A 23,361-nucleotide genomic window follows, 5' to 3' on the forward strand; every position below is an offset into this window, starting at 1 on the left:
CTTGATTAACTCCAAGGATTCAGCACTTGACCCCAGTAGGGGCATTGTTTTACACCGTTTTCTTCTTTCTGGGGTTCAAACATTAAGCAACCATCAAAGGGTTGAAAATGTATTTGTTTTAGGGTCAAATGTGAAGTTTGGAGAATGCTTTGTTTGAGGTCACAGATTTTGTCAGTGCCTGTATTAGTGAAGGCGGTAAAGATGTTCAATTATCTCCAGTAAGCTTTCATCTTCTACTCTTGATACTCCAAGATCAAGGCATTCATTGTCCTTTGTGCTCCAGAAACACACCAGCAGCTCTTCACGGATCACAGATCACACTAGACACAGATATGTAGGAAATTGCTGTTTTTGACTAAAAGATTTTACACCCTTAGAGGAAACATGAAGTTTTCAGTCTTGGTCAAAACCCCAGGATTAGTTCCTGCTTGTGAGAACGATCCATAGAGTTTCAGGGAAAACTAATTCAAATCACAAAGAACTTGTGAACAGACAGATAAAAGCGAGTTGGACTGACAAAAAAAGAGTGAGGGATAGAGTAAACTTGGTTAGGGGATTTCTGGAGATTTTTATGTGTTGCAGAATCAATTCAACCTTGTGTATTCACAGTCATCCATCTCTCTTTCCTCCTTCTAGCCCTAGGCCTTGACGAGACACCACAACGTCCGACGCCTACGCAAGAAAAGCACAACTGCCCATAACCCATCTGATTTTCCTCATTGTCTCTCATCTCTCATCCTCCATCCCCTTGCTCCATTTCCTCCTTCAGCCATGTTTCCATGTTAATCTCACTGAATTCATCTATCTCCCTCCATCCATATCTCATAATGCTGTCACACCCATCTTTTCTACTTCCTTTTCCCAAAATATATACCATTTCATTAGCTCCAAAAGTGCAACGCGTGACGAATCATGACTGACTGGAAAATAAGCAAAAACTGGCACATCATCTGTCACCCAATGGTTTTTAAGCTAAAATAATAAATGGCCAAAAGCAGCATATGCTCATTTTATGTCTCATGTCTTTTCTTTTTTTTTCTTCTTTTTTTTTATAGCTGGTTTGTAGACATGGGAACAAAATGTTTTTAGTTGCTGATCACTGTATCCCCATTTCTCATCAGAAATCATGAAAAAATAACAAAAAAAAATCTTGAAATGTTAATTCAGTTAAATTCAGTTCAGATTGATAATACAATTGTATTATCAACATTGTACAATATCACTACATTGTAATCTTATTGTAATCAAATAAGGAGGAATCCCTTTTAATGTAAATTAGTCAAGGAGGAGGTTATGTATTCAGCAATGTTGGTTTGTCTGTCTGTCTGTTAGCGACATAACTCAAAAAGATGGACTGATTTTGGTGAAATTTTCTGGAAATATTTCCAAATCAGAAAATTTTTAAAGGATTCTTTACTATATGGGGAGATATGGATAGCTTTGCTATTAGAGCTTTTAATTCTAATATAACGCTTACAATCATTGGCAAATTGATTGTAGGCATTATGTACATATAAAGCCAATCAATTAAAAAAAAATCCTCAGCTAAGGAGACCAAGAGACTGCCTTCAAGCTTCGTTTTTATTCAGTTTCCTGTTCAGAGTACACACGGTGACAATGGAAAGGAAAACTCCTGTTTAATTGAAAGAGCTCTCCAACAGAACAGGACTCAGGAAGGGCAGTGATCCACCTCAGTCAGTTTGGGAGAGGAGAAGAAAGAGAGCTAAACAAGCACCATAACACTAGACCAGGGCTGACTGCCGAGGAAGAAAAAAAGATAAATAACTACTTTTTTCTCTACATGTACATGGAAGAAAAAGAATAAAGAGAGGTGCTCATTGCATTGTGGGAGGTCCCCCTACAACCTGGACTGATAGCAGCATTATTAGAGCCATGGCTGAGGGTAAACTTTATTATATAGCAAAAATTCTTGCAGATTTTCTCTGTGGTGCACCACCTATCGACTGTTAATTCGGCATTCTTAATAAGCCCTTAACAGGGGTTGAATCCACAGGATATACATGCTATTGGCTGTAGTTCAATAGAAGAAGAAGCTGTCCTTATCTAGAAACTAAAGCTCTTACCTTGAGTAAAAGAAAAAAGCTGTTTTAAGGGTTTCAATTAAGGTTTCATTTTTATTTTTGAACATTTGTTATGAACTGAAATGCTGGTGCTCTGTTGTGACAGCCAATACTTTCTATGATGGCTCTTTGATTTAAATGTCTGCAATTGTCAAGCAGATTTAGTCTCTGTGCCATTCATTAATAAGAATTACTAGACTCATTAATTGTAAATTACTTTGCAATTACAGCACAGCATTTGCATGGATGTTTTTATATCATTTCAGGATATCAACTAACACTTTTAGTCACCTTGAAGTGGTTTAAAATCCAACAATGAAAACGGGAATTGATAGTTTTACCTCACTTATTATAACACTTGTGTTGGAGGATCTGTATTGTTCATATGTCGTGCTACTTATTTCATCTTTTACAACTGTCTTTTCTTATTTAGCTAAACAGCTGGAATACCATGAGTCATGGGATCAAAATAAAAAACTATCCATTTATTGCAGAAATACAAAACTTAAGACCAATCAAAAGATCTTCTCTTACAGCCTCCTTTCCCTCCATGTTCCCCTGGTTTTATGATTTTGCTAAACTAGCCATTTGGCACATCATAGCACATCCTTCATCTTCTTTAATTCATCTGATGCCCTTGATTTTAGCATCTGCCACTCACTGTCTGGGTTTTGGTGGACAATCAGAGTGCCACAGTGTGATCTAGCACCACAGTTTGGATTCATGAGCAATAAACACCAATATTCTCCTTCAGTTCTCAAAGCTTCACCAGCAAAACCAGTTATCTGTAATGAATTCTTTGTAACATATTTGTCTATTATATATGTCTATTATCTTTTGTGAGATTTTATAACCTCTTCCCTTCAACTCTTCTTCTATTTCCTGTTTTTCTTAGTCTCCTGACTCCCTCCATCTTTTTGCACTTCACCATCACTCTCTTATTTCTCCTCTGCTCTCTTATTGTCACGCTGCTCTTTTTCTATGTGTCTCAGAGGGAGTTTGGAAAACACTCATGAAAGAAAAGGGTTGCTCAACTCCCCCAGCTCTCTTTTGACTTGAAATAAACAGCTTTGAGAGTTGTGTCCTGATTTAAATTAACACACACACACACAAATATTCATAGTATCTATTCTCTCATATATCGAGTCAATAGCTAAAGCAACGCAGCGATATGAACAAAGGGGAGACTGTCTGAAATGGCTCTGGTGTATTAGGAAAGGTTGAAAGTGTTTGCGTTTATGTGTTGGTTTATGCAAAAGAAACAAAACACCAAATGACAAAATTGTGAAGGGGTTTGGTGATGTCTGTGTGTGTGCGTGTGTATAATGCATATGTGTAAAAAAACTGAAAGGTACTGTAGTTGAGGAGGAGGACGCTCACTCCTGGGAGTCACAGTAAGCGTTTTCATGTTCAGCTCAACATGACAAAAGAACGAAAACAGAGACGATCAAAAAGCAAGTCAGTGTGGGACATGAACAAAGAAGCTCTGACAGTCAGTTTTACTGTAGTTTACCAGGATACAGTGGAAGATTACATTTGAATAGTCAAATGCATACACTGCACTTCATTCTTTTCCTTTCAGATGCATCCAAACAATCTGTAGAGAACCTTCATTTAAACCAGTTATGAAGAAGCTATAGTGGGTGCTGAGTGAAGAAGCTTGAGTGGCTTGTAAAAGTATTTACCCCCTTTTGTAGAAATAGATTTAATTTAGGGGCTAAATACATAAAGTATGCACGTGACACACCCCTAGTTGTTTATTTTTTTACAAGTTTTTTTTTTTAAATAAATTATTTCCTTTCACTTCAAGTCACTACAGTTTACTCCGGTGTTTTTCAGCTTTTGAGCCGAAAAATCGCTTTTTCTAACGAATCTCTCTTTAAACTTTGGGATTGCCTTCACCCTTTCTGTGGCATGAAGCAACTTTTTAACCATCACAGTAAGTCTCTGAAGGTATTCCACCAAACATACGAACTTTATGTAAATTCTCACATCCTAAACTTTGCTTTACTGTTGCACAAGTAATGGAAAGGTCAGCCAGTTAAAATAAGTGAACCAATAGTGTGTGCTACAGATTGCCAATGAGTTAATAAAACCAACAGAGTTACAAGAGAGTGTTTTCCATAAATTCGAAGGATTTTACAAAGTGACTAAATCTGGCTCTGGTATGAGTCTTCATTAATTTTACAATTCATAATCAACCACATGCAAAAATGGATTTGTATTTCTTCCTTTTTGCACATTTGTGCACACCCTCACTACAGCACATACACACCCACACACCACTCTACTTACCAGTGTAGTCTTCACGGCAGATGCAGGTATAGCCTCCCTCTCTGCGGGCGCACACCCCTCCATTCAGGCAAGGGTTGGAGTAACACAGGTTGATCTCCGTCTCACAGTAATCACCCGTGAAGCCCACTGGGCAGCGGCAACGCAAGCCCGCTATGGGGTGGATTGGCCGGAACAAGATGGAGGGTGAGGAGATGAAGGGGGCGGAACTGTTGAAGCGCAACACTGAGATGCACTTCATGTAGTTCTGACAAGGCTCCCGTAAACACACATTGTCATCGAATGGGAGAACCTGAAAGGACAAGATATTTATTCATTCATTCTCTGTACCGCTTTGTCCATTACGGGTTGGGGGTAAGCTGGAGCCTATCCCAGCATTTTATCAGGTGAGAGGCAGGGTACACCCTGGACAGGTCACCAGTCCATCAGAGGGCCAGCACAGAAAGAGACAAACAACCATTCCCACACACACTCCTAGGGAGAATTTAGAGTCACCAATTAGCCTAACATGCATGTCTTTGGATGGTGGGAGGAAGCCAGAGAACCCGGAGAGAACCCACTCATAGACAGGGACATTTACTGCAACAATTTTCTTTTTAGTTCACTGGATTAGACAAAAAAGTAGAAATGCTCTGGGCTGCGTAAATATGTAACCAATGTGCATGTTGTGTGCAGGTATGCGTGATTTTATGCATGATAACATATTGTGGTCACATTTGTGTATTGTTGCATGAAGCCATATGGCTGCTGCGCCGTTAGCATCTGTACTGTATTATTCTCAGTTCGCATGCAATATCCTGAGATGATTTATTGTGATGTAAGCCTACTAAAATTATCTAAAATTAATGCATTAAAATAAAAATAAAAAATTCATGTGCCAAAAATAAAGGCTTGGTTTTGTCATCTAAAAGTAACCATGCAATACTTTTTGTCTGTGGAAAATGCATCAGTGAATCATCAAAAACTTGATTAAAATGCACCTTCATTGCAGGTAAAGATTTGTTTGTTTGCAAAGTGAAACAAAAAGTGACTAAAATTTGGGATATTGAAAAAACTTGATTTTTCCATCAATGATCATAAAAATTAAATTTGATTTCCAGTGTGGTCCAAATACCTGTCCACATTTTCCCCATGTTTTCTGAGGTGTATGACAGTGACATAATCCAATTATGAGGCAGTCAAAAGTATGATTCAGTGTTTGTGTGGTGCTTCAGATAAACAAACCTCCATCTGTGTCAGAGAAGTCAGTCTGGGTCTGTTCAGGTACAGCTGCTCTTCCAGGGCCTCAGAGGGGAAGAAATGCCCGCCTGGCAATGCAGCAGAGAAGCTGACATTCAGGATCCCTCCTGGTGCTGCATCCAGGTCCGGCTGAATATTAAAGATGTATACGTCCTCAACGGGCACCGAGAGCACTGCAGACACACCCTCCAGGAAGTTACCCAGCAGGGGTGAGAGAAAGTGCTCCTGGGACATGTTCTGGAGGCGGACAGTGACACTGCTGCCCAGCATGTCCTCAGTGATGATAAGGACACGAAGAACACACTGAGCTGAGATGCTGTGGACACCATCTGAAAAGTTGAGAAGGAGAGAGGAGGAAAAAGCTGTTTAGTGAACAGGTACATGTGCTCATTCATGGGCTGTACATAGGGGGGAGGAAGTGTGTAAAAGAGGAAGGGAATGAGCAGAAGACAAAAGAGGACAAAAAGAGTGTGAAAAGGTAAAGAAGTAAATGTAGAGAGATGGAAAAAAAGAGAAAAAAGGTGCTGACAGGAATAAAATGTACAGAGATGGAGATAAATTAGTGGAGCCAGAGAGGAGGAGAGCATGTAGGAAGGTCATTACCAGGTCAAAAGATATGTTGTTTAAATCAGTGTGTAAGTACGACTGTATCTCACATTTATGTTATCATACTTTACACATCCAAATATCAAAGACAAGAAAGAAATATTACACACACAAACAGCAAAAATCAGCATCTCTTTCAAAACTTCATTATTCCTGTCAAGGAACATGACAACTTACATATAACTCTGCTTTCAAGTCTAAAATTAAACATTTTGTCACTCCAGCAAACAAACTGATGCTGCAGGCTATTAAATGTCACAATGGTGCCAAGGGCTGCCTCCAGTGAACAGCAACAAACTGGAAAAATACTCAGTTTTTAAATTAAACCTTCACATTACAATTAAATAAAACATAACATTCTTCAGTGTGTTATCTAAATTGAGTAAGGGGAGGTGTCTGAAACTGCCAGGATGCATCTGCTGGGAATAAGGTTTCTACTTTCAGTAAAATATCTCTTCATTTTCATTCACCTGCTGGAGTTGACTTAGTTTTAGTTTCAACTAACTGTGGCAAAGGTTGTGTTTATATGGCATGTGTTGAGCAAGTAGCGTCTCAGTATTGTTTTACCACATGTCTCTGTTTAGTCATGAGTGTACTTATTCTCAAGGTTAAGATGAGGGTGATGGTCGATTTGTGGTATAAAGAATCCACTTCGAAAAGCTGGCAGCAAAAAAGGTAATTCTTTAATCTGATGTTACAACCAAAAGAGGTTGTAATCCTGATCCTCTTACATCTGCCATTGTTGGTGGGAAGTTGTTTTTAAACCCTAAACATGAGATTGAACAGCGGCGCACTCACTCTCATCATTCTCCTTTCTGACTTCACAGATGCAAGTTTAGCTAATACCAGATCATGAATTATTGACATTGAATTCATCTGCAAACAAAACAATATTGTTTCAGTACAATACGATGTTAGGCTGTATTATACACTTTAAAGCAATCTGATGGGACAAGCGAGTTATTGGAGAATACAGAGGAACCACACGGCATAAGGAGGCAATTTCTTTGCAATATTATTGAGCCATTGTTAAACTGAAACAGGGTGAGTGTTACTGAAGCAACAAAAGCATGGCAGGAAAGAGCAAGAGGAAGGAAGAAGGAACATGACAGCAATAGATGAAGAGCGAGGGGTGAAGGAGATGCAGGGACGACAGTGACACAGAGAAGATCAAGGGGACAAAGAGGCAATGGAGGGTGAAGGAGAGCAAAGGAGGTTTATTAAAATCTGGAAAAGGGAAAGGCAAATGACACAGTGGTGAAAAACCAGAAAAGAATGAGGAGAAAATGACCTACTAACTAGGCATGGACACAGGAGACAAATAATGTTTGTGAGAAACATATCAGAAACAAAGATGTTATCAGAATTAAATTGTAAATATTCAACTAAAGCTCACAGAAAATTAAGGGGATGTTAAAAATTTACATCTATATTATTGGGAAAATAATAAAAAGAAGAGAAAAAGAAAGGAAAAAAACAACATTTACCAGAGGCAGAAATATAGGAAAAATCAGAGGGGAAAAAAAGCAAAGAGGGATGGAGACTGGGGGGTTGGGCCTGGTGGCAGCTGGTTTGATTACTGGATTATGAGGAGCCCCACTCCCCCCTGACCTCCAACACACATGCACATACACACATGCACAAACACATATATATAAATTTATATATACACATTAGCTGATTAAAATTATACGGTATGCAACCTTTACAACACATAGTAATTATTACATATTAGCTCTTCTGTTGCGGCTAAAAGCCAATGTCAGCCCTTTGGATCACAGTGCAAAGACGCAGCACTAATTGACACTGATCTCCGATTGTCATTGAAATGAAACAGGGATCTATGAAAAGAGCTGGGATAATCTGCTGAATCGTTCTCTCTGTTGCACATTTACACTGTTCACAGTGTGGCATTTCAAATTCGTACAAGCTCAGCTAAAATCTGAATGACTTTCGTTTTACTGTATGAGAATCCCCGTTGTAACACAGCGTGCTGTTTTTAAATGAGTAGTATATTTTCAGACTAAAGTATAGATTATAGATTGCTTACATATATAAATTATAATACTCAAATGCAAAAAAAGAAGACAGCCAAATTATTTAATACTATATAATGTGGTGGTAATTTGGTAATGTATTGAATAGAATAGAATTGAATTGAATTGAGTAGGACTTTATACAAAAGAAGGTGAGTTTATTTTCTAAATGTAATCAAACGTGTTGCAGATGTCAAGTTACATAAAACATGCCGTTATTGTGTTGTGATTCTACTGTGTATTACAGTTATACGACAAAAATAACAGTAAGATACTGTCAACCCTTCTGCCACTGGAGTACTGTTATTTTATAGTGTTTTTTAACAGTGTATAGCAGGGGTGCCCAAAGTAGGGCCCGTGGGCCAAATTTGGCCCGCCAGCTCATTACATCTGGCCCTCCACCTAGATATCAAAACTATTTGAGTATGTCAGACTTGTCATACTTCTCAGTCACTCTCTAGTGTTAGCAATTTGAATTGGTGTACATTCAGTGTTTTTCTTTTTGTTGATGACATTTTGCACTATATTTGGTTACAATTTACTGTCTGCAATTTTTGTTTGTTGTCCTTCTAACTATGTCTTTATTGTCATTTTGCCATATTGATGTTTGTAGTGTGTTATTTGCAGTGAGGACAAGAATGCATTTGCATGCATTTACAATGATTAAAAGAACCACAATTTACATTTATTTGTGTTTCACCCCTAAAATCGCTGTGTTTGGCCCATGGATGCAAAAAGTTTGGGCCCCCCTGGTGTATAGGATGTAATCTTACATTACAGGTTTTTGGTATACGATTACATAAGGTATTATGTTCACTTGGGTATTAATGAACAACTTTTTAAGAGAATTTTTACTGATAATGTAAAAAATTATTAATATTTATGTTTGTTTTTGTTTTTTTGTTTGTTTCAGTTTTGTTTTGTTTTTTTTTTACTGTGAACACATGATAGAAGCTTTGATTGTTTTATTTTATTTGTGGCACCTCTGTTTTGTGTGCAATCTATATTCAGCAGGCTAAGTGCTTATTCTGTCTATATTATGAAAAAGAAAAAAGAAAGCCATGTAACGGCCAGACATACTGAAAAAAATTTAAAAGTCACAACCCTAATCCCCTTCAGAAGCCTACATGAGATAGCACAGGCATGGAAACTCAACAAATCATCAAGACTCAAATGAAAAATTGTGTTCAAAATTACAAACAACAGCTTCCCTGTCTGTATTTTTATTATATATATATACATATATATATATATATATATATATATATATACACATATATATACATATATAACTCACAGTAATTTTACCAGCTTTCAGAGATATTCAGATCCCAAGCTAAAGTTCAGATCTGGCAGTCACATTAACACACACAGTAAATATCTAAAACACTGTACGCTTCCATCTTGTAGATGTAGTTTAGTTACTTTGGGCAACCTTCATTTAAAAAAAAAGAGAGAGATCTTCATACAACACATCCACAACCATTTTTAAGTTATTTAACAATTCAAACTGCAAGCCTGATTATAACCAAATAAGACAGCTACCTCGGTCTTAATTGTGGAATGGACCATTAAGAAAACTTTAGTTGTCCACTAGTAGCGATGTCATCAGACGACACCAAGCAGATTGGAGCCAACCTAATGGGCAGGGGATGGACATTTCTATGAACACGCCCTGCTCATGCCTTCCCAACCTCCTTGTAACAAACGGTGTGTAGCTCCGGTTTTGTTTATGTATGATGAGACAGCAGCTGTCCAAGAAGGCCTTGTAAAGTTGATGAGTAGAAGAAGAGCAATGTGGAAACCCTGGTACTAGTGTGCTTGTGAGTTTCTCATCACCACTTTTACTTCACATACATTCTGAGCTAGTTTTTGCCTTCACACATGACCTATAACAGTTACACCATGTAGTGTAGCCACCTCTTTTTCTGACATCTTCTAAACATTTTATAAAACTATATAATCCTGGTCTACATAAGGCTGTGATAAAACACGAAAAGTTGTCACCAATACAAGTCTAGAGAGATTCAATATATTTTAAAATCCTTTTACTTCTAAGGACATTCATCCAACCATTTATATTAATAAATAAATAGCCAACAAAAACCACTACAACTATACAAACAGAGAGCATGCAATATGTAGCACTTTTATCTTCCACAGATATGTTTCTTTAAATTCCCAGTGCACACCACGAGGTCTCAGTATCAGATCTATTCACACTAATGTTAAGACCACGTGGGAACAGAGACTTACTTTCGGTGAGTGGTGAGTGACAGAAATCTTCCTGGTAAGCCAGGAAGTCATAACTAATGCATTGTTCAATCCCAATTCACTGAACATGCATGGAAACAGTAAAAGATTAATATCCTCCAAACACAAAACTCCATAAATGGAGTGTTATTTTGGCATCTTTTGCACCAATGAAAACAAAACATATCATGAAGCTGAAGCTTTCACAACTCCTGTGGGCTTCTTGCCAACATTTCCCCTTCATTTGTAGGCACTTCAAAATGGCTGGGAGCTTGGAGCTGGCGTGCAAAGAGGTTCTAAGAATAACCACACATCTAACATCATCAGTGAGGTTCCACGGATGTGTGAACATCGACACGCCATGATAGAAGCTGGCCTCCGATCAGTGCTCCCTCTCTAAGACGCTTTGTGGGTATGTGGTCCCAGCTTTCAAAGGGTTGGGGGAGTTCAGTGCTATCTCTGTGTGCCAGGTAGCCTGACTAATGGCACACTCAAAGCTTCTTGAATGTCAGAGCATCCCAAGTTTGCTGCCTGGAAATCCGGACGGAAATAGTCTGCAAAGTAGCGTACAATTAAAACCCACAGCTGGAGGTGAAAACAGCCCTAGAAACATTTAAAAATTTTTGCAGTAAAGGGCAGAGGGATAGGTCACGAAGAAGAGTCTTGGCATTTTCTTTTGAGGAGGAAAGCAAGGCAGATTTAGAAATGCAGGTCAGGGGAAGTGCTATTTCAAATAGCCTCATTATTTTGTTTAAAACTTCTCAAAGTACCAACAATAAGTATGTAAGGAACTGTTCAATATCATGCAGGATTTGAAAAATTTAACTTGATGACTTTTTGATAATTAACACCTTACTGCATTGTTTTTGACAAAGTGCATTTCTGCAACACAACTGGCAGCGTGTACTATGAATACTTGTATGCAGATATTAATGGAAGGGGGACAATTAAATATCCACTGTGCTGTGAGGATGATTTCCGAGCTGTCTTCATTTACTCCCAAAACTAAACCCCCAAACTCACTGTCTAATTGAGGGCACACATAGCTGTTTAAGAAAAGCGAACTTTCGTGATTTATATTCAGTACGACCAACGGCAGCATTCAAATAAAATTAAATGAAAAATGTTACCAATATTATGAAGAAAACCTTGTATTTGCATCAAGTAATTGAAATTCATGCCTTAAATTTAAATTTATTTTTACATTTGAATGATGAGCATTGATTTTGGTAAACACAGAATCATCCATCTACTTTCTTTTTATCATTCATGGTGGCTCAGTTTGTGCAGCCAAATACTGCCAGGGTTAGAAGTTTAAATCCTTACACGCTTCAGTGATTTGTTCATGACATTGACACGGCCAGTGTTGAGGGTTTTACTAAAAACCCACTGCACACCTCCTGAAACTGAGTCAGGATTAAAAGGAAAGAAACCTAAAGGAGAGATACATTACAACCAACATTCAAAACTGAAAACAGTGAAATCGGATTTGCTCTGAACAAAAGCTGCAAGATGTTACTCTGAAACATACCCAACAGCGTTTCTGTGCCCTTAGCCCATTACTTCATAGTGTATGCACTCACAATCTCATGCTTTTAAATCCCATTTCACACTGTGTTGTCACATCCCTTTGTCTGGCCTTTTCCCGTCTCTCCTCTGAGTTCACCGACCTCGAGAATTCCTAATAAAGCTCAAGAGCAGGCTGAGTTTTCAAACCTCTGTGTTGCACATACTGTGTGGAGTTCTCTGCTGCCCTCAGGACTGCAAAATAAATAGGTGCAGCTGCTGCTTAACATTTTCCGCCATTTCTGAACTCAACGTCTGAAGCTGTTAATTGAGCACAGAAATGACTGTTTGAAGTACAATCACCCAAAAATAATGTCTTTCCTCCCAGAGAGAGCATGGAAGTGTGAACAAAATGGCTATTGACTAGATGAGTGAGTAAAGGGATAGCTGAAGACAGAGGAGGGCCATACATTACAGCCAGTAAAATAATACAAGCATAAACAATAGCATGTATTCATCATTACAAATCTCACACACCCAGGCATGGGCTTGACAGCTGATTTCTGCGCTCTGTTATTTAAAGTCTTCCAAACTCCTAAGATGTGAGCACTCATTGTACTTAATGTTAAGTAGAACAAAGTGAAAAAACACACACAGCAGCCTGAGCAGTTTAAACCGTCCTTTTATAGCTGAGAACTTAATCCTACATTTTAACTTCGCTGAATACAAAAAGCCATGTCACACTTTCAGACCTTTTCACTTTTATACACGCCCTCATGTTTATTGTACTCATAAACAAATCCGCAGTGACCCCTCCGATGTGCAGACGTGACTTTGGGTAGCAGCTGTTTGCAGTTGCAGCTATGGTCCTCCATCCTGCATCTGCCCTCTGTTTGCACTCTCTTCTTTTAAATGTGCAAGTACAACTTCAACACTAATTTTTTAAGTGGAAAAAACATCATTTTAGTTATTTTCACCAAAGTTGCTAAGTACCCGAGCTCTGACATATGAGTCAGTGTAATTGGTGTACAGACAGAAATGATCTTGTTTGGTAAAGCTCTGATTGACCTGGGACCGTTTAATGACTTTATGTGTCCTAAAGTCACCAGCCTTGGCATCACCATAGACAACGAACTTAAACTTGGCAAACAGATCAATGTGTTTTTATCATCGTCTTTTATCAAAAGTGAAACTGTTTCTATCTTTTAATCTTTTTGAGCAAATTATGCATGCTTTTATTTGAAGTCGTCCTGACTACTGCAATGCGCTTTAAGCTGGGATCAGTCAAAAATCTCTGTCCCGGCTGCAGTTAGTCCAGAACGCTGTTGCACAACTTTTAACAGGGGCCAAAAAACATGATCACGTTACCCCGATTCTTGCACTGGCTTCCTGTTAAGTTTAGGATTGATTTTAAGATTTTAATATTTGTTTTCAAGGTTTTACATGGACTCATCCCAACACATATGATGGACCTCATCAAAAGATATACTCCAGTGCGGGCGCTGAGGTGCGAGGGTCAGTTTTTACTTGTGATACCTAAGACAAGACTTAAAACCAGGGGGGGCAGGACTTTTTCGGTGGTCGGCTCCAGACTCTGGAATGCCCTGTACCCCCATGTCAGCACAGCCCCCACTGTGGAGTGTTTTAAGTCTCGTCTTAAGATGCACTTTTATTCCTTGGTTTTTAACACTGTGTGAGTTGTGTGGTCCTCTTGTGTATTTTATTTCATTTGTTATTTTTTATGACGTGATTTTATTTATTGTGGTATATTGATTCTTATGTAGCACTTTGTAAACGTTTTATTGTGAAATGTGCTATATAAATAAAAGTGATTGATTGTGTACCAGGAAATTGTGCACTGACAAACGTTCCGCGTTGTTTGGAATGCAAACAGGCAGAGGAGTGGGGTTCACCTTATCTACGGTTCACTGTTTTTCTGGTAAATTATTTGGTATTTTGAAGCACAACAAGATAGGCAGAAGACACTCTCCACCACCTTTGGTTGTGCATGTCTGCAGCTTTTATAAGTCACTGCAAGGGTCTTTTTTCTGCTGAAAAGAACTCAACTTTAAATTTTCCAAACAATTGCCCCTGTGTAGTGATGAAATGCTGCAGGAAAATGGTCTGCTTAGCACAGCATGAGCAGCAAATAGAACTGCTGTGATGCTTATCTGTGTATGTCAATCACTCAAAAAAAATGAAAGAAATTGTGAACAATGTCTAAATTCAATTAAAATGTACCTATCTTAAAAAGGGCAAAGAAAGTTTAAACAATGCTCTGATTTTTGAAAAATGTATTCAGGGAAAAAAAATCACAGCTTTAAAATGAGCGTTTCTATGAAAAGCCCACCAGAAGCAACTGGAGTTGCACCTTCTACAGCAACTTATCAACTTTTTTGTATAGTACTTTCTAAATATATAATACTAGAGAACTCCAAACTTAAGAACATAAAAAAATCACTCCTCCCTTCAACTGGAAAATACCAAAACAGAAAAATTCACAAAAAACAAGTTTCAAGTGCATCTATTTGCACTTGTATAATCCTTTTGGTTATACAGGTGAAACAAAAAAGTTGAATATTGCACAAAGTTTATTTCAGTAATTCAACTTAGAAAGGTAAACTAATATACTGTATTATATAGAGTCATTACATTCAAAGTGAGATATTTCAAGCATTTGTACGTTATAATTTTGATAATTATAGCTTACAACACATGAAAATCCAAAAATCTAAATCTTAGGAAATTAGAATATTACATGAAATCAATAAAAAAAGAATTTTGAAAATAGAAATGTTGACCATCTGAAGAGCATATGAACTCCATACGTTGTTTGAGTCCCTTTTGCATGGATTACTGGCTCAATGGCTCATGGATGTTATCAGCCTGTGGCTCTGCTGGAGTGTAATGAAGACCAGGATGCATTGCCAGTTAATAAAAAAATCTGTTGTAGTAATAATGTTGTACCATGTGATCAAAGCTGCCCTTTAAAATGTCCAGAAAACTAAAAGAAAATTTACAGCAAGACTTGATTAAAAAAACAATCTAAAAGACACAAATGCAACGTCGGTTGCATTTCTGTTATGTTTGGAGGATAGCAACTGTTTTAAAACATTAAGACTCTGGATTCCAAAACATAGACTTCAGTGATTCAACCTCTTTGTTTTACATTAAGAAATAATTATTTGAGGAATGTATTTTTTTCCTTAAAGGGGAGTAAAACTTCAGAGTCTTAAAAATAAATTCAACTGCTTGTGAAATCAGACTCTGGGTCTTGGAAGTAAGTGCAGCACGGAGGGTGGTTTACAGTCAAGTTTGTCTCTCTGCACGGAGCCTGTTTGCTTGCAGTAATCATATTAATGTCATGAGGCTAATTTATTAATGATTCATTGATGGTGCAATGCTAAACATAGCATCAATTTTCCAGTCTGCTTAAATAGTTTCCTGATTTTGCTTGCAATGGGCATCTTACTTCTCTCTGGTTTACATTAGACAAACATAATTGAAATATTATTTGTGAACACTTTGATTTCCATTTTCCACTCAGCATTTCAATATCTGAAGGATTAAGAGATGAATCCTTGAGGTAATAAACTCAGTAGGTCTTGAGGTTTCTGATATCCATTTCTCTCCTCTATTATTTCCTCTATTTTCAATGCCTTCCTTTTCTCAACCTTTTCCGTTGTTGTATTAAATCCAGCCATGCCAGGTTGCTGATGGGAAGCAAACTGTAACAAATACATGTCCAAATCCAAGCAATTAAAGAACCAGGGAAAGCACAATTCATTAGCAACATGCTGCGACTTTCTGCAGCAAATAGGGCACTGCATTTTAACTTTTCCCTGCATTTAATGTATTACGCAGACCTAACAGAATCAGAGCAGATACCTACTATTCTTAGTAATATGATACTGCAAGAATAGACAGCCTCAGTTCACTTAACCATTATAAAATGTTCATTTTAAACAGTTTCCTGAAAATGTTCTCAAGACAGATACAGTTTGCTGGTCCTCAGGAGTAGTATTACACTTGTGGAAGAGTTTTTCATGTTACTCTTCTCAGAAAGCATGTAGGTGACAAAAAAAAGTAAGGAAGCAGATTTCAGTACTAGAGGCTCTCAGCTCAGCTGCAAAGCTCCCAGCAGGGAACATGGCTTTGTTATGCTCCCAACTCCATGAAAACTATTCCTGTCAGAATTCGCTGCCAGATTAAGCCCCTTTGTGCACAATGTTGTCTTAGTTATCATGACTTTCCAGCAGTTGTTCTGCCACTCGAGCCACATTGTTACTGGAGAGAGGAGCCCTCATCAAGTGAACTTTAGTTTTACAGGACAGCTCCCAGAGGAGAGTGAAAACAGCTGTATGACTACCATGTACAAATCATCAAAGTTGAGAAACAATACCCCGTATCAGTTTGTTTTTTCTCTCATGTGCTCAACTCCCATTTTGCTTTTTGTGTCAGAGGTAACAAAAACATTGCTCAGTCTTTTAACCACTGACACCAAATACCAGAAGACACACAATGAAGCTGTAAGGACTGATTTTTTTCCTCTTGAAGTCCAGCAATGTCAGTTATCAAAGTGATGGTGCTATGGTGTTAACTGGACATGACCTTCCACCAATCCACTACTTTATACAATAGTTCTGGCCTTAAATGAGCTAAAAGCTACAGCATGAAATTAGATTAGTACTCCTAAGCACTAATCACATACACCTTGTCAATGTCAGAACCAATCCCCACACTTTTAAAAACAGTACTTTAATGCAACATCATATATGTCTCATGCTAACACACAGCTAACTGCTAAGCTTAAGAATAGGCAGATATGAAAAATTAGGGCAAAGACCAGTCAATGTCAAAACATGTTGAGATCTCACGTTCCAGTGTTGGTGTCATGGTTACATAACATTGGTAGGATAGCTGAAAATTAAAGCTGCTCCTCAGGTTTTTGTGAATTGGAAAGGAGAGGACACTGTGCAAACCAAAACTTGGTCTGAACTGTTTACCCCTTGATGGCTTGTAACATTGACAGGATGAAGATGTAGACAACACATCTAAAGGATTTTCATGGAAAGTTTAACATTTCTTAACAATATGCAACACTGCAGCTTGTAAAAAGTGACTCAAGAGTAACAAATACTTTGGTGGGGTTCAGTATCTTCCCCAAAGACATTTTGATATGCCAACCAGGAAAGTTAAGGATTGAATCAACAAACAGCTGAAGAACAACTACTCAACCTCCTGAACTATGGCCCCCTCTATGTTATGTGCTTTGTGCTGCTACTGTAGGTGGCTAACACAATATGTAGGCTATTGTGGATGCTAGGTCAGCTGTTTCAAGTACTACATGCTCATGATTCGCATCACATTAATAAAAAGATGTAATAAGGATACTGTAGTGTGAGAAAAAGAGCAGCTTCACATTTCATGTGACCCAACTATGTCTGAAGGCAATAAAGTTTATAGTTTTCCAGAAAGCACGACTCCAAAGCAGTCTTTACAGACAGGAGAAAATAAAAATCTGACATGTTTTTATCACCGGAAGATATTCAGAGTTACTGGAGGAGTATTACACTTAGTTGTGCACATGAAAAGTAACAGAACTGGCAAAGAACAAGAGGCGGCTCTAAAGACACCAGTAAAACCCGCTCGCTTTCTAATTTCTGTGCTGATTCAGGTTTAGAAAGTTTAAAAAAAGTTTCTTTACAAAAAGTCAAATGCAACAACAATGTTGTGGTGGTAAAACTGTGGCAGATGTCACACTAAAAATATTTGATTTACGAGACATTACATGAGAGTCTCATGTAACTGTTAATAAAGGTTTCTTTTGATGAATGATATTTGTACCAGCAGTGGTTGTAATGGTAGCTTGATAAAAAGTATGATACAAAGATTATATTCCACAAAATGATAGAAAGATATATTGCTGGTAACCATTGTGTGCTGCACTATAAAGTGTCTGTATAAATCGCGAGCTCACAGTTTTTAACATGTTCCATTATATGAAGCCACTTTGGTGGGAAAGCTAAACCTTTGGGCCATCATATAGCTTCAGGAGGGACAACTAAGTTTTCACACAACATAAGAGTTAAACTGGTTCATGACATTTACTTCTGAGTTCATTTCAATGGTCTTTTTAAGTCTGTTGTGTTTGTAAATTAAATCCTGTTGTTTATCACTGCAGAAAATATAAATCTGATTTTATATGGAAACAGATAAGAAAAGAATAAGGTTTTTAACTATGACATCAACAGAGATTAACAAAAAATGTAAACGGACTGCATCTATTTACTCCCTTTCTAGTCTTATCAAGCACTCTAAGCTCTTTACAGTAAAAGCTACATTTGCCCATGCAAAGTATTTTATCCTTTACATAATGGCCCCTGTGTTTTATACACAATACTTGAGGGACAGTTGTGGTGTGATCGAACAGCTGACTAATGAGCTGACTCCAGAGCCACAGCTGCCTATGAAGACTGTAATCTTGCTTCATTTTAACGTCATGCTTTTAAAATTAGTTGAAAACGCATAATTATCACAAATGAGCACAACCCAGAATGTATAGCATACATAGCATATTCACTTGGGATCTCTCAGCTGGCCCACATTATACACAAAGCATTGATGTACTCACCCAGAAGACAGTAGTTAACGTCAGTGCATTGACCTATATGTACAGAAAGTGATTTCATGGTGCACTAACTCTCACCCTCAGCCTTACTGTTGGCAATACTATATCGCATGCCTTTATGTTTTTTCTTTGCAACACTATCTGAGTTCTCTGAATACTTGGCGCACTGCACAAAGTGGCTATTAAACTCATAACAGTTTAGGAAAAAATGATGCATGACATGTTCATCATGTTAAGCTCACTGCATGATTTACAGAATGCTCACTCTTCTACACACATACTTTCAATCTCCAGAGGCTTTTATATGTTGTTTATGCAAGGACATTTGCTGTACATAAACAGATAAACACATCAGGAATTATGATTTACAGCAAACCCATGAGAAAACTTTATTTCTGCACTAATTATTTACACATAACAAAATCTGTGATTTGTTTAACTTTCTGTGACAGTGAGAACTGAAATCCGTGTAGCCAGGCTGTGAACCAGAATCTGAAGTCTGATGGAAGCTGTGTGGAAAATGGGATGAGAGGGTGTGTGTGGGCCTGTGCACTGGTATGTGCTTTGCGTGTGATGGCTTTGCTATTAAGGTCTAAAAGCTTAGAGGGAAATCATTTCGGAGGCACTGTAACTGAAGCACATGAGTTTTTTCCTTTACGAGCCCTCTTACCATCTTATGGATGTTTCATGCATATCAACAGCACCAAAACTGTAAATGATTGTCTACTGAGATATTAAACTAAGTAGTAGAGTAAATAAACACCATAAACACTGAAAACTGATGTTTTTCTCAGCTAGTTGTGCAGCTGTTCTTTCTTCTAATGACTAAATATCTTACATGCAGTTTTTACCAAGAGTGAAACCAAAACATAAACAATGCAATACATGAAATCTGGATGGGCATGAAAACCAATGTGAAGACTATGTAAAGATAAGCTTGACGTTAACAATCCAAGCAGGCCAAACAATGTGACAATGAGTCAGACTGAATCAGCTAAATGTAATTTACTCATCACTTATTTAATTACTAAGAAGCTTGTCATGCAAAAATGTCTGCTGAGAAATAGTCTGACTGAACAAAGTCTCACCACCATGCTGATACTGGAGGGCCTCTGAGTCTTTTTTAACCTTCATTTACCCAGGGAAGTCAGGCACATGTTTCCTCTTTTAGCAAATCTGTGCTCTACATTTAAACTGCTACACATTCACAACTGGGAGTTCGCCAGTGCAACCACAGACTCTGCTGCTGGCTGCTGGAGCAGTTGGGGGTTACTTTGCTCAAGGGCACCTTGAGCTGAAGCTGTTTAGGATGCCAAACAGTCTCATCACTGCTACAACTAGCTGACCCTAAAGCCAGCTGTCTTTTTTTTGTGTGTGTCTAAACTGCTGGCAACACAAACCCAGATACTGTGTTTAATCTCCATGCACCATAAATACAACAATTCCCATCAGAATAAATAGTCCAACCCAAACTGTCACAGAGGAAACAAGAAAGACAGCTGATAAAGAGTAGGAGAGTGGACAGAAAATGGGAGACAAAGAGAGGAAGTGAGGGAAGAAAGCTTGAAGAAGAAAAAGGGAAGCGAGAAGGGCAGAGAGAGGAGAGCAGTCCCAACACTCTCTGGCACACACAGATATTATTCATTCAATGGATATGAATACACCCTCAAGTGCAGTGCTTTCAGCCACCTGATAATACACACTTACACATCCAAGCTGAGCAAGCTGCTGTGTACAAACACAAACAGTTCAAGAACACACAAAAGTCTTCCTGCCAGAGGAAAACATTGTTCAAACACAAATATACAAATGAAGCATGCACATGCCTTCAGATACATACAATCGACAACACTTCAGTACACACACAGACACACACAAGGAGAGGATATACCGAGAGGAGAGAAGACAGCAGAGGAGAGGAGAGAGAGGCGGAGCAGAGTTGAAACGAATGCAGGGATCGTGAAACAGCCCAGGAGAGTTAATGTTTGTGAGGATTACATGGAGAGGCTGAGGGAAACAGCGGAGCTGGAAGTAGGACTGATTACTGAATATGGAAGAGGGGGATTGGGAAAAAAAGAAAAGTCACTGATGGAAGAGGTGCAGAAAATGTGCGTACACAGTTGCGTACAAAAGCTTGGACACCCTTGTCATTGTGAGTAGCTGAGTGAGTCAAAGTTGGCTTGATCTTCAAAGGCAAGAAATTAGAAAGATAACAGTCGCTTTAATGTTTGAAGCAGGATTATTGTGTCTGTATTATTCTGTTTTGTTTAGCACAATTTCAAACATGGAACAAAAGGAAATGAGCCCTCTAAAGATCAGGCTGTCTTGGAAGTTTGAGCTCATAAAAAACATTTCCAGAGGTCTCTGACCTATAGCTACTTAAGGTGATGGCTTATTCACAATGGCTATCAAGAAATTACAGATTATGTACTCAAAATTTTCTAACTAAGCTTACCTAGCATGGCCTAAGTAGCTGCCCAGCACTGTGAAAATCAAAATCCCCACAAAGCAGCTGAAGGCGGAAAAAAGACGGCTAATGTCTTCAAGATTATTTTAATCAGAACATGAAAAAATGAAAAGTTCACTAAAAGGAATGGTGGTACAACTGATATCTCAACAACTTAGAAAAGCTTCAGAGAAAACTGCTTTAAAATTAGTGGAAAACACATCAAAATCCTTATTTGGCTGCAAAAGACCTTCAGGGGGATTTAGCAGGCTTTGGGGCAGCGGTGCCCTACTCTACTCCGCAGTAACAACTATTGTACACAAATGTGACCTTCACAGGAGAGTCATCAGAAGAAAGCCTGCTCCAGCTCCTCATCACAATATCCCTCAGAAATTTGCATATGAGCATATAAACAAAGTAGATGCATCAAGTAAACATGTCTTGGTGAAGTGAACACAGAACATTCTGCAACACTGAACAAAGGTGCAAAATTTCATGAAGAGGAGATCTTTCCAGCTGTTGTGTTGCATGAAGTGGCACATGGAATTATTCACTGGAGGGGAAAAGGAATTGAGGTAAATCCCTGTAAAATCTGAAAGTAAACAACAGCTGATGATTACAAAAAAAGAAGGTTTCTGCAACAATTATCCTAAAGAAACATCAGAATTCACTGTTGACTAGCTCAAGAGGTGCAAGCTGAGAATTGTGCCTTGGTCCTCATTGGTCCTATCTGCCTATTGCAGGAAGGTTGTTTACAAGCTGTGGTACCAACAAAATGGGGTGTTACTATACTAACCAGGATTAGACCACTTCTACTTTTTCCATCTTTTTAAGTAGTAAAAGAAGGAAATAAAAAAGTAACATTGCTTTAAATAACCAAAGAAATGTTTAATCTAACTTTGCGTTTCTTGAAAATCAGGTCATTACTCTCTTCTTCTCTTTGTCATAGTAACTGAAATTTTAACTCGGGGTCCAAACTTTTGCTCTTAAATGGGAGACTGGATAGGTGAGATGGAAAGAAAAAATAAAAGATTATGGTTAAGTAAAGAGAAATGCAAAGACAAAGAAAAGAAGGGAAAACAGAATGACAGAGAAATCAAAAGGTATGAAAGAGATATTTTACTTATCAACCCATCCAATGAAAGGAAGAATAAAAGAAAGGAAAACAGTGGTGAGTAGAGGAGAGATGGATTGTCACAGATAACACGCAGCACACAATGAAAGTGACAGCTTTGCTCCAAGTCTGACTCTGTCTGGCTGTTGTTTCATTATAATCTCATAACTGTCAAATCCTGGAGCAAAGGAGATGGGGAAGGGGGGGCAGCAGAGGGTGAGGGAGGGTGAAATAGTTTCATAGTGGGAGAGGAATAGAGAGAAAACTGAAATGAATCTATCACGCCTGGTTCAGCCGAGCTGAATGTAAACTGAGGGAGGCAGACAGAGACAAAGCTTGTACATGCTGTTTATAGTACACACACAACACAAACTACATACACACAGTAGTAGTTTGGACTGATAGCTTAAATATTCACTCACAACTCCACTTAGTGGATTATTTGTTTTATATGAATACTTTTTTATGGAAATTGTTGAGTCAATGCAACTTAGTAACCCGGTTTACTATTTCCTCACACATTCATCCTGTCACTTTCATTCTGTCACTCCTTATCTGGCTCACTCTCTTATTTGTCACTCAGCTGCTTATTTGTCAGTCTCTAAATCATTCATTCACTCAGTTGATTGTTCACTTTCTTCCTGCTTTCTTCACCCAACAAGCCCCTCACTGTTTCACATGCTCATTCAATGTTACACCAAAGTGAATATGTATAAGTTAACATTATCAAACTCCTGCTAAAATCAGTGTAAATGGGGTAGCAGGTCAAACGCATTCCCAAGTCAGCTCTCCCACACTAAAGCTCCCTGACAGAATGCAAGCACAGCACTACAAAGGTCTCTGAAGAAACCATGTTGCTCTCATTTCTTTTACAGAACTTACTGCCTCACTGAGGCTTTGATCAGTGGCAACAAAGAAGCTTGTAAAGCTTTAAGTGAGTTGTATTTCAAAGTCACAAGCAGTGATAAAACACAAGGAACAAACTAAAAGTGGCTCTAACAACACTTAAATATTAAATTGTGTCATAGATGATTGACGCATTCTCAAAACCTTTGATTCCAACAGCATTATTAATGAGCTAAAAGGTCACAATCCTTAAAACTCACTTATTTTCTGTTTTGTTTCATTGGGGAACAGATCTCTTTAAATCAATGACT

General features: G+C 38.2%; 1 protein-coding gene across 1 annotated transcript in view; it reads right to left on the reverse strand.

The window, feature by feature from the left end:
• The window catches only part of celsr3 (cadherin, EGF LAG seven-pass G-type receptor 3), a 112,600-nt gene that overhangs the window by 82,563 nt on the left and 6,676 nt on the right, over positions 1–23,361 (reverse strand). Inside the window, exons 2-3 of the mRNA XM_042003003.1 lie at positions 5,598–5,941; positions 4,377–4,665 (exon numbers count right to left, since the gene is read on the reverse strand). Coding sequence (XP_041858937.1) covers positions 4,377–4,665; positions 5,598–5,941 — 633 coding nt within the window. The remainder of the gene's footprint in view (positions 1–4,376; positions 4,666–5,597; positions 5,942–23,361) is intronic.

This window comes from Melanotaenia boesemani, chromosome 13 (genome assembly GCF_017639745.1).
Source record: "Melanotaenia boesemani isolate fMelBoe1 chromosome 13, fMelBoe1.pri, whole genome shotgun sequence".
Classification (NCBI taxonomy): Eukaryota; Metazoa; Chordata; class Actinopteri; order Atheriniformes; family Melanotaeniidae; genus Melanotaenia; species Melanotaenia boesemani.